This window comes from Bombus pascuorum, chromosome 11 (assembly GCF_905332965.1).
Source record: "Bombus pascuorum chromosome 11, iyBomPasc1.1, whole genome shotgun sequence".
NCBI lineage: Eukaryota > Metazoa > Arthropoda > Insecta > Hymenoptera > Apidae > Bombus > Bombus pascuorum.
In genome coordinates, this window is record NC_083498.1 from 2,022,628 (window position 1) to 2,035,675 (window position 13,048).

The 13,048-nt window shown below is 38.3% G+C and overlaps 1 protein-coding gene across 6 annotated transcripts in view; it reads right to left on the reverse strand.

The window, feature by feature from the left end:
- Positions 1 to 13,048, reverse strand: part of LOC132911886 (uncharacterized) — a 290,962-nt gene that overhangs the window by 4,966 nt on the left and 272,948 nt on the right. For 5 of the 6 annotated variants that reach the window (XM_060968902.1, XM_060968901.1, XM_060968899.1 and 2 more), the window contains 4 exons: positions 8,217 to 8,296; positions 1,594 to 1,838; positions 886 to 1,079; positions 288 to 410 (listed from right to left, as the gene is read on the reverse strand). In XM_060968902.1, coding sequence (XP_060824885.1) covers positions 288 to 410; positions 886 to 1,079; positions 1,594 to 1,838; positions 8,217 to 8,258 — 604 coding nt within the window. In that variant the 5' untranslated portion in view covers positions 8,259 to 8,296. Of the gene's footprint in view, positions 1 to 287; positions 411 to 885; positions 1,080 to 1,593; positions 1,839 to 8,216; positions 8,297 to 9,179; positions 9,321 to 13,048 lie in introns of all 6 variants that reach the window. The other variant, XM_060968900.1, reaches the window with a different exon arrangement.

Genomic DNA, 13,048 nt, shown 5'->3' on the forward strand with positions numbered 1-13,048 from the left:
CAAGGTATAATACTTTTTATAATACTTGGTACATAATACAATTTTCTACCGAAGTTGTATTTTTTTCATTATATTTTCAAAAATATAAATTTGCATAAAAATCCGCAGTCTACCGATGAAGCTAGCTGCAATGTTGGCGGAACGTCGATAATTTCTTCCCGTTGGAAGCGGTTCACGCCTGTAAGCCTCTAACAATGTTAAACGCAATAATCCAGCTTGCGAAAGCATCAACGCTCTTATAGGTTTCGAAAAGTTTCATAAAGTTGGATGGTTCGTTGCCACGTTACCTCGATAATCGTTTATAGCGACGACTAGGGTGAGAGTAGAGCCGAGCGGTACTATTCCGGAAACCGGAGGTGCCCATGGTCCCTTGCCATGTTGAATTTCCATCCAACAATCCACGTTGTCGCCTGCAATACCGATAGAATGGTACACTTATATTTGCGTTTTAGTTTGGAGGCAGTCTGTTGCCCGTTCTCTAGGCACAACGTGTCAGGTGCGATTTATACGTGTTGCATAAAATGAAGTTAAGTGGCGAGGCTGCGGTCCTACCTGTGGTTAACCGCTGCTACACGAGTTACCGTGCGCGATGCGACCATTTGTACCTCATATAAAACACTTTGCACAGAAGGATCATCATTTTACCCATTAACTATATATCCGTAGTCTTTCATATAGTAAAGCTTGATCAAGGCAAATCGCTTGTATTTATCGATCGAAATACAAACGTATTAAAATTTAAGATATTAATCGTGTCAAGGGCTGCTGTGACGAGATTTACTACATCGATGTTAGACGAGGGTTAAGAGATACGAAGATCATTAAGCGATGTCGATGTGGAAAATGTATATGTTGTTTGCATGTGTGTAGAATAGCAAATTATACCTCTGAAGTCTAACTGTATTACGTCGAGATCTGCGATAACCATTGGCGGTTTCGAGGCAGTCTTTTCGTAATCGTTGAACCATTCGCATCGCAATCGTTTGGCCTCGTCCCAGACTTCGAGCAAATCTTTGTCGTACTGAACGACAACAGTGTTCTCATAGAACTGTCCATGCATATCCGGCTTGGTACCGCATCTGCGACCAGACAAACAAAATCTAGACTGAATATCAATTTACGAATTTATTAATCGCTGAAACGTTGCAGATAAACTATTTTACTGTTACTATTTTTCATTGCTAAAACGTAAGAGATACATGCTAAACGTAAGAGATCTCTATTCTTCGTGTCTTTACGCTAAACAACATTCGTCAATAATCTTTAGGAGCCACTGAAATACGCGCGAAACCCCATTAGAATCGATTAATAGCCTGTCAAATAACTTTTCGTTAAACCCAAACGCTTATCCAATTATCCTTTATCCTAGTTTGCGAGCCGGTTCGCGCCAGACGTCTCATAAGTTCCAGTTAAAGTCATAAGTTAACAATCCTCTATGGAGATCGCGGTAAACCGAGACGGTATAATCGTCCTCGAGCATCGAGCAACGTTTCCACACGCCTTAAATCATCTAATCGTGTCGAGCTTACCTATATCTTTTCACAGGTAGATACGGGTTCGATAGACGAATGTTTGATGTTCTCGCGGTCTTACCTCGCGTAGGCTATCCGAAAGGAGAAGAAAGTCTGGCCAGTGGACGGTGGAACGTAGACGCATCGCGGATCGGCGTGTTGGCCTTTGGACGAGACGATGCCCTCGAAGGGTTGTGAGAACGAGAGATGTACATCCATGTGATCCTTTCCACACATCACTTCGAGAGATTGTATGGCTGGCATTCCCTCTGGCCTTTCTAGCGGCCAAATGTCGCTATTGCTACCAACGCTCTTCAAGCCAACCACCTGTGCATTCAAGGAATACGTTTTTATACTTTGAACACCATGACCTGTCTTCCTTTCTCACTATACTACGCGTGACTGTCGTGAATACCTTCTACAGATGTTGTTCGACCGAACATGTTTGAACGTATACGTTTTATATTAATAACCACCGCATCAAAATTTATCGCAAATGAAGCGATCCTTTACGGTTTATATCTGTATCTGATGGAAGTAGATACTACTTCAATATCAGTAACCTGTCATACACAAATTTATGAAAGGTAGTTACAAATCTACCCATTATGTAGTTTCCTGCTGTTTTGGTAGACATTTAATTACGTAGGAGATATTAATCATCCATCAAGCCGTACTTCGCGCTGCATTTTCACTCTTAAATTAGTTCAGTGGTATCTTATCTTATATGGTATGAGATGTGTTAATAGTTGATAATCTTAGAACCTGTTGATTCAGTAGGAGATTCGATAAATTGCAGGGGAAAAAAAGAGATATTTCGCAGATTATGTAGTTAATTGCATTTAAAATTCTATGAAGTACGCACATAAATTAAAGTTACTAAGCACCTTGTAAAAACGTTAATACGGGGTTACATTTATTATCGTGATTACGTGTATCCTAACACCTTTATATTTGCATTTTTTCTTCTTAAATTGGATACAATAAATATTTAATTACTTAAATGATCGTACAATTACAACTTAACGATCTCTTGTAACGATCGTTACGTTCCAAGTGCTAATATCGTTTATGATAAGCCGAGATGCAACAGTTAAATATATTGTCTATGAAATGTCGATACTCTTATGAAACTTAACGATCGCTGTACGATCTGTAAATTACGAAGTTAGCTAAGCAATAATGGTGAAGATATACTTTAACAATACAGTAGACTAGCGTTAAAGAAATTTGTTCGAATAATAGAACGCTAAGAGTTGCGGTATAGCTACTCAGATCCATAACCGTTATGAAATTTTTACAATGTTAGTTATGCTCTGATAACTAATAGAGCAATATCGTAAATGTTAGTTCAGAACGAGACAAAGTCAAATGACAAATTTATATCGTTCATTGTCATACACGTATTAATTCTTATTCGACTAATTCATCATTAAAAATTACCAATTTCATTTAACTATGTTTAACACGTTGCAATCAGTTAATTTATTTGATATTCGATTATTTTACATTGTGTCAAATTGAAGCAGACATAATATATATCATAGATACAAGTATTCGTATGATTGTTAAATATTGACACACTGTATTTTATTACGTGTTATCTCAACGCGTAAAGTTTGTTCTTATAGAGTTTTTACGATATTTTCAAGCAGCACGCAACCTCTCACTACGGCTAGAGCCTAGTAAAACTTTCGATAGCTATATTCGAAGATTCAGATTTCACGACGTGCCATTACACCTCTAATAATATTGTTAAGGATACGGATGTATGCGTCACTCTTAATTTATGAGAAACATTCGAAACATCTTAAGTTGCGGGTAACAGATATTTAGCGAGTGCTATACGAATGACCTATCCTTTATTGCACGTACCTACATATGAAATCTACCTATGCACGTTTCTATTACACGAAAGTATCCTCTTGTGAGTCGCGAAGTTATGATTACTTATGCACCTACTGTAAACCGTACTTATCATGTAGATCAGTCAAGGATGAACAATGCGAGTATAAACTGTAATTTATGATCCATTGAAATGATCGATCGAAATGATTTGCAATCTTTAAAATCTCAGTTACCAATGAGCAAGGAACAAACAGAATGTAAATCTCGCTACAGATATTCCAATGATACACGTTATTCTCGTACATATGCTATACACAATACATGTGGCAATTTCAAAATATCCGCTATACCATAGAATCTGTGTCCATTTCAATTACAGATATATCATCGTTCGAAGACTTTCGCAAGGCTGTACAGCATCGTCGAACATAAGTACCTTTTCGCGGCTACAATTCCCGACCAAGTCCCTCAATAACGAGACTTATTCGACCGTATCTGTAATTTCGCATTTCACGTATCTTTATTTCCAATCGGCAGCGATGATTATACCATTACGTTTACCGTAAATTATTATTGCGCGTCTATCCTTGATATTCTCCTACGACCGTAAATGCCGCGCAATGAATGAACGGATAAGCAAATAAACGTTGCGTGCATAGAATGTATCGTTCGGCGGACATATTTCGCGATACTTAAAGGAATATTAAGTCCGGCAAAACACTGTAATGTTTCGCCTTACGGTGATCCGCCGTTTTTTACATACAGCGCAAACGTTGCGATTCACGGCGGCGTAATATCCTAGAATCTTGGCATGAAAATCGCAAGCGTGCACAGGTCGTGGGAGATTAGGCGTGTTATGTTCTGAGGATTTCTCTAGAAATCACCGGCTGGCCAGCCTGCATACTTCGCGTACAGCTTTGGGCGTATTACTTCGAATGTATAGTCGCCGCCGCGGCGATCGCGTTGCTTGGCTCCAGAGAATCGCAGAAAATCTCAGCGACACGTACGCGCAAGTGAAGATCTTTGAAGGAAGGTGTTCCCGGCGTATATACCGTGCTCGCGCAATGCTGTAACGGGAGAGGCGTCTTTACCGCTGCATTAACGGTCGCCGTTTTTCGCGCAAGTGAAAACAAGTTTCTGTGCTCTTACAATCGCACTGTTAAATGACAACGTTTCATTAGAAATGATTACGCACCTGGTATACACGGACCACGCGCTTGTGTGCACTGCGTGCTCTCGCGAATAACCGAGCGAGCCTCGGTTTTTCTTTCTCCATCATTTTGCTTCACCTTGGTTCACGGTCGATGATCGAGAATCAATCGCCCGATGCAGAGCGCTTTACGATATCCTTCGCGAACGTTGTAGAAAAATGTTGATTATGTGCGAATAATAACGGCTGACAGAAGGGGGGCGGGAGGGTTCAATGATCCGGATAGAACGGATGTTGAGGTAGCTAGACTCTTTAATGTACTTCTTGTTGGTAGTTTGTGAGAGTAGATAAGAGGAAATTGGGATGGAATTTTAAACTAGCGCATCAATATGAGATAGATTCGAGTTGCGAGTGAGAGCATATTGTCTGTTTCCTGGAAGAGCGATACAAGAAGGAAATTTTGTCAGAAAATTAATTCGAAGTAGAAAATTATTAATTTTACTCGTCTCGCATCTCTTTTCTTTAAAAATTTAGGTAGCACTCTTTGGGATCTGAGGATCTCTAATAGAATGTTGTTTATATATATTATTCCCTATTAAGAAATCGTTAAAACTGCTGTGTGATATCTTTTTTATTAAATAGTAAAATTGTACTTGATAATAATGACACGTCCATTCTGGTAAGTAACTCGTTTGTAAACTAAATTTTTGTAGATGTTACAAGATTGATTTAATTGTTGGGTTAGAAAATCGATAAAGTAAGTACGAAAATCTTTTAAAAATTCGATATCCCGTACGTATCGAAAAGATAAAATCAATGCAGGAGAAATACTTAATGTCCCGCAAAATCCACGCTCTTTACTCGGTCATTTATCGAGAGAAGACAATACGTTCGTGCTCTTGAACGTGAAACGAATGGTAAACGATATTTATATTATGCGCTACAGGCGGAAACAATTCGCGGGATATACGCTTTCAGTTCGTTATAACCGCGAACGTATCAGTATTCTGAGTTACTCGAACGTGAGGCACGCCGGTAGGTGAGTTTCCCATCGCGGCTCTTCTGGCGTTCGAATACTAATGCCCGTCTCCGTGTACTCGATTGTATTCCTCGTGACACGCGGAAATAGCTTCCTCTGTATTCGTTTATGTGCTACTCTCTACTTGAAACGAGTAACTATTTCTTCGCGTCACGTTCTTTTGAATAGGCGCCGATAAAGATTTCGGCGATGGATTGTATTTGAAGTTCCTTCTTTAAAAACTCGTGGTGTGTCGCGCCAGGGACAAAAGCAAACGATGAATAGTCACGCAGGTTTTTGCGGTACTTCTTCTAAGAGCAGTTAATCACCGATGGTTAATATATTTGTCTATGCGAAGATTCGTTCAAGAGTTAACAGGAAATGAGATATGGAACCCCAATTCTATTTCGTTCGATATTAGATCGTGTTAGACGTAATTGATGATATAATTTCTCTCGAGATTAAGATATTAAATGTTTGAACAAAAAAAGTTATATTAGTAAATAATCTTCAACGTGAATTATTACTTATATGTATAAAAAGATGTTTGTACTTTTTGTTATTTCAGTGCTTTAAAAAACATTGAATGTACTAACTCTCTCGATAGTTTATGCAGTCTCAAATATTTTGTTACAATCCATATAGTTTACTTCTCAAAGTCACTGAATACAAAAATCTCAATTTCTTCAGAATATTTGATTACTCAACTGAATTCAAAGACCTTTATCTCAAGTTTCATTCATTCTTCGTTCTGCAAAGTACATATTACTCGAGTTGTTCATATTTTATAATTCTTGCAAAATTTTCATTTATGACCGTGGGTATGAAAAAGTCGAATTACTGAACGAAATTATTCCGGTATAGTTTGGCGAGGTAAAACAGGACGAAGTGGATGGAAATCACCGATAACTACGTACGAAGTTTCCTGGAATGAGTATAGAAATCCGGTAGAACGAACAACGTGGATACCGAAGGGTATAAATTTTGAAGCAGTAAGCACACGAGAAGACGACGCATTTCCTGCGCGAAACCGCAATAAGAGATTTCACTCCGTAGACGCAATAACGTCGTGGGGGCAATAGGTTGTGCAGGGGTCCTGAATAACTTTCAGAGGAAGCAGGTGCAAGGGGAAAAGGAGGAAAAGAAGGTCGTAAGATACGGGTAACGGTACCTAGAGTAGGCACGAATATCCGCTTGCAAGCTGTCGCGTCTCTTGCTGCGTCATCGCATTGTCATCCAACTGTGACGAATTTTTCATTAGGCATCATTTCGTAACGATCATCACGGATATAAAGTGAACAGTTTTATCCCTCCTTTATTCTTCTCTTGATTTCTAATTTTTGAACGGTACCTTTTACTACCTACTATCTTTAGGGCCTGGCTACCGAGAGCCCGTTAGTCTTTAATTAAGGAAGGGATCTATGAGTAACGCGGCGTCAGCAAACGCAGTTCACTGAAATTATAGCCCATTATCAGAATTGGTAGCCGTAGTTCAGTATGTTCTAGAGTTTAATTGGCTTACGAAAGAAATGGCTAGCAGATAAGAGACAACGTGCGAAGAATCGTGTGAATCGTTGGGCGGTGTAATGGGTGTAGGATTATGTACAGGTATTCCAACTATCCGCGTGAGCCACTGTAACTTAATATTATCCGTAACTCGTTTTTCACGTTCACAGTCTAATAACTTACTCTCCTTGTCTAAAGGTTGCATGCAAATTCGCGTATGTATGTAAACTTTCGGTCAATACAATATAGTAGGATCAGATATTACGCATGTTGCAGCTTTCTGACAATGTGCCATAAGTGTCTATTTAATCCTCGAGTCTCATTGCATTTTATTATATATATATAATTTATAAAGACAGTTTAGTATTAATGCTAGAGGTATTTATGCTTTCTAGATATTTAAATAGATTAAGCTTAAAATCGTTTACAAAATTTTATCATTTTACGCTTTATTCCTTATGATCTGTTTTATTATCGTAACTTTCTGGCTCAAGTGTCAGGACGTGAAATGTATTTGTAGTGTAATTTTCTCTTGACGCTTAAACTTTGATTGTAAATATACACATTAGATGCTAATCCCCGTTTTGTCTTCATTATTCACTCAGGCAAGCTTAATAATAATCGTTCATACATTATGCGAGAAAGTAGCATACTTTCAGTCGAATGTTGCAGCGTTGCGTGATTATTAATTATTTGAACCATTCGATAGCCTTTGAACCGGAAGTTCGACTACCTCGACCCGATCTGTACATGTCCATTTATCAATAGCTTACAAATAACCCATAAACGTGTTGGTTCTATATGGGTTACCGTTAGGTCATATCGAATAATACTTCTCATATGGGCTTATTCGCGCCATTATTCTCTCGCGCAAGCTATGGTAAATCTATTTATTATTGTACCGTGGATTATTATACTTTTATCAATATAACTAAAGAAATGGAACTTGGATAGGAATTTGTTTTATCTACTAAATATTATAATAAATACTTTAGATTGAATATTTTATATATTTTTGCATATTACATACTTAACACCGTCATATTTCCCATGAAAAGATAAAAATCCGTACTCTAGTTACTAACTGTGTATACTTACATGTATTTGTTCAAGCTATAATGAATCTTTATCGCAAGCTATTGTAAATCTATTTGTATGTACAGGGATTAGCAATATTTCTCACCATATAGATCAGCATACGTAGCAACCTCCACACCCCTGGCATCCTGGAGGTCCCAGCCTCTCACGATGAGATACGCTTTTCTGAAAACACGAACGTTTTGTCGTTAGAGTATGCCTTAATTTATTGTAATCGTATGCAGGCGAGCTGACTCTAAAAGGAATTTGCAGCCGGATCTATTTTAATTTATCCGACCACCATGGTCTAGCGAGCAAATTAACTGAACATCGTCCGTCAGGTCGCGGTTCGAATCCCAAGGAGGTCTCGGCGTAAAATTGATTTGCCGGGAGAAATCATGGTTATGGGGTTTCGAGCGTACGCGTGCTCAATCCGTTCGGTAGAATTAGGATCCGCGACGTTTACGATCAGTTTCAGATAAATAAGATTGATTGATTTGGTTATATTGTCTTTTGATAGCCATTTCAATCTGATCTTTTTACCATCGTTGCGTATAAAATCTACTATAATTGATAGTAAAATGTCCGTCCAACGAATTTTAACATAAGTTGTATTTTTCTTTTTCATTTTGGACACTTTTCTCACATATTTCACGTATCGCGTATTTTATACACCAGAGCGACGTTATCATTCACAAACCTATAGACATTAAAAGAAGCATAGAAGTCAAAGTATGAATGAGACAAATGATTTTCGCGTAACGAGTTTCGTGTATTTTCGTGCTAACACAAAATACACTAGCACTTCTATTCTTGATCAATGTTATCTTATACGATAATTGTCGTTCAACTGATATATCGGTTTGTCACGCGAGATCCATTGCGAGGATAATACAAGGTTGAACGTTGTCTCTTTCTCGAATGAAAAAAGCGACGCTTAAAAGCATGGAGGAAGTTACAACTGGTAGTTTGTTTTGTAGTTCGTGCCTGACCTATTTAGAAACGACGCTTTGTTGGCTCGAATGTAGCTGAAACGAAGTCGCTAATGAATCGATAAGCGATACGTTACCGGTTCGGCCAGTTCCTCGTTCCTTTGATCACGTCTCTAATACTGCCTTTGCGTACAGCAAATCCTACGATCAATCAGAGTAGTCAGTATTTTGCTCCGTAATATATTTCGCTCCACGATCCGTATCACCTTCGGGTGAAGCTAAACGAACGAGAGGAAATGATAATTACAGGGAAGACCGATCATCTGTTTCATTTTATTTGCTATGTCATTCGGATGGCTAGCAATAAACAAGTAAAAGGAGCGTATAATTCAACCTTTGGTATCTGGTGCCGATTCATGTTAGACGAGCGAATTGATCGATTTGAGATTTCAATTTCATGCGTGGGAAAATGAAACGCGCAAGTTAAAACGATATGGGTATCCAGGATAAAAAGGAAAATAAAACGTTCGCGAGATAAAAATAAAATTAACGATCGCGTATCCAGACTGAAACCTGTTCTCCGCAACCATTCATAAAACTCGACGACTGTGGTCCATTTTCGCGGTAAGCCATTTATGAGTAGCTTAAGCCGATGGATTTTCAACGTTACAATCGGCGGTACACATCAATCATTGACTGTATAATGGACCAACCGTCGATGATTCAGCGATTAGCTTTACGATTGTCACGAGAGTCGATAATAAATTTTTAGCGGACGTTGCGTCACGATTTTGCTCGAAGCAAATCTCAACGGCAAATCGAGTCAGATCTGATCAGCGGCTTGCGGAGTCTACTGTTTTTTGCCAAATTAAATGCATCGCTTCACCGAGATTTCAATTGACAGCGACCGCCTTATAACCTCGTTCTCTTAATAACCAAATGGTCGCGGCGTTACGACTGTTCCAAGCGATTTATTTTGTTTTCCTTCCAGCCTCAGATTTCAACGGTCTTTGACCGTTTTCTATTCTTCGACTATCCAATAACGAGCGGTTCGACGCTTTTTTATAGTCTTAAATGTTGTCTCATCGAAGTAGATTAGTAACTGGTAATTTTCAAAGAACTTAATCCTCACAGGGGTACTGTTTTTGTCGAACTCTATGAATCGACTTAACTTTACCTCCTGGAAATATGATCCGAACAGATTGTCTATGGGTTCGACTTCCTCAATCGTTTACGCTCCTTTTTTCTTATTACATTTCGATACAATTCATTAGTTATATACATGATACACAAGGTTTCTCTTTTATTTTTTTGTTTCCGACGTTACGTAGATCTAATTTCAATACTCATTTGTTAAATATTTGTGAAGGGGACAAAAATAAATGGACACGCAATGGAGGTAGGTGTCAATGAAGTTTTGTCGAATATGGCTTGTTTATACAAAATTGTAAGTATTAATTTCGATTTTTCACTAAATAACTTATAATACTACGAGGATATGTAATAAGTAAAACTGAAGTATATAAACTAGTACCAGTTCGATTAAAATTCATTGATACTACCACTGCTTGTCCACTTATTATTCTCGTCGACTGTATTTACATAATCATCGATGTACACGTCGCGATGTCACGTTGCCAATTGTTAGTCCTGCATCGTAATACACGAAACAAAAGGAAGAAACCAGCTGGAGTATATCGGCGAACAGCTGAGTACGACGCTGCTATGCGGACGACGTTAATTAAAATTGAGTTTACTACTGTGTTGTACGCGTAAGTGGCACGTCACAGATTACGAATAATATAGTTGAACGTCAACAGCATTCGTGAGTCGACGTGTGTGGTAGGCAGCGTGTCGACTGGATACTAAGAATGCCGTATCGCTAAGCATGTTTTAATTAACGCAATCGCAACGCTTAAAAACAGAAATGGATCTCATTGCGATCGATTCGAATCTGCATCGGCGCATACCGAACAATTGCCACTGCTAATGCGTTAACAGAGTCACAGTTAATGATTCGTGGCTATTATCGAATAGCTATCGTTTCGTGTTTATTCTCCCGGAACGATCGGCGAAAGCAAACTCGATGAGCGCAAGAATGCCGTAAAATCATGCGAATAGCATTCGAATTAAGGTACAAATACAAAATTCGTTATGCTCCGTTTTGCCGAATTCCTTTTTATGTATCGTTTCATTATCCTTTGGCCTCGAGAAGCTTACTACATACAATACGTATTTTTGTAGTTCGTGAGAAACGGTACGCCTTTACCGATTAATGTCTATATGAAATAATAGTCCGAAATGCTTTACCATGCAGGAGAATGGAGATATGAATGAGATTGTAAACACAATTCGAAGAAAATGTTCTTTACCTTATAAATTTTAATGCGGTTGTTTCTGCGAACAGGAAATGTTAATTGACTAATTATAGCGAAGACATAAAAGCAGCCTGACCTATATACATACGTATCTTCTTTACCTTAGATTTTTAGCGTTAGTCGGCCAAGAATCGGCCACGGAATTGATCGACATGTACCAATATCCTTTATTTGGCACGTCTATGAATTATCTAATGCAGACTACGACACGACTATCGTCGCATCACGAAGGTCGTTTCTATCGTTCATGTCGTAATCGTTATCGTCAGCACGGTTATTTACATTGTAACTGTTATTCTTGCGTTTGTCGTCTATTATAGTTTGCATGGAAAATCAAGCCTCCCGCGTACCATCAATTATTTGCCGTTTGAACTGATCGAGATACCAATCATTTTATGATTGTTCCCGGATACGCAGGGTCATCTCGCTGAAATTCCCATAGCATGCAGGAATTATTGCTCGCGAACCTGTGAAAGATTACAAATACCGAACGTAGAATGCACGAAACGTATCTTCCGAGTATCACATACATGTCTATTTATGTGCACGAAGTTTTTAACGAGGATCGTTTGAAAGGTAGGCGAGCTAGACATTCTTGCAATGTCTCAAAGTTGGAATGCTTCGAACGATCGGTTACGTTACGGGCTTGTTCGTATCGTCGCGGCGCCGTAACGGTGTCCCCAACTTACTACTTCTGCGATTCGCCAGATAGATCCCACGTTAATAATTCCCCGTGGCATCCTTTCATGAGATCCCGAGTACGTCCTTTCCCAGACGATTCTCTGTTTCATCGACTCGAGCATCCGCGAATAAAACCGGACGCGAGCTACGAGCACGCGTGCCACGGCATGATGATTTGTCTTCGCGAATAAATCGCAGTACAAATCTCTTGATCGCATTAGTTACGCGAGATCAGCTCTTCCGCTGTTGTACAGCTTGATTTTCCGTTGTGTTAAAATGTCGCAAAATTACCGTTTTATTACTGGCTGAATATTGAAACACGATATCAAAGAATATACTTCGTTTCATGTAATACCTACGTTTATTTCATAGCGTGTATAAATTATTTAAATATATTTCGCGGTTTTCGTGTTATTTACTGGTTTATTATTCCTTGGTTCTTAGAATTTGAATTTAACTCAAGCTAAAATTGACGTTGATTAAATGTACAACTGATTGCTGTTGGAGATAATTTTTACTTGGAACATATTCGTAATTTTTAATTACAATGACCGAATAAAGGAGGTCTTCAATTTAATTATTCGCTAGTAATAACAGTTCACGGTGCTATAATTATGACGCACTTTTATATTAATTTGTTCATGGATATCGTAAATCTTTCAGCAATTAAAAAATTTTTTAAATGATACGTATAATTTACCACATTCCTGAGAGTAAGTAATACAAATCTTCCCAGTACTAAACAGTACTTAGTATGTTACCAATGATTTTACTTAAATCTTCGGAGAATGTTCACGAGAAATAGTAGATAGTATAAAATAATGTAGAATATTTAATTCTACGAGTGTCGGATATTAACAAATAGATATTAAAAATAGAAATAATAATACAAAGTTTAGTTTCGAAATTATATATCCGGTCTCGTGGAGTTCGAGGCATCTCCTCAC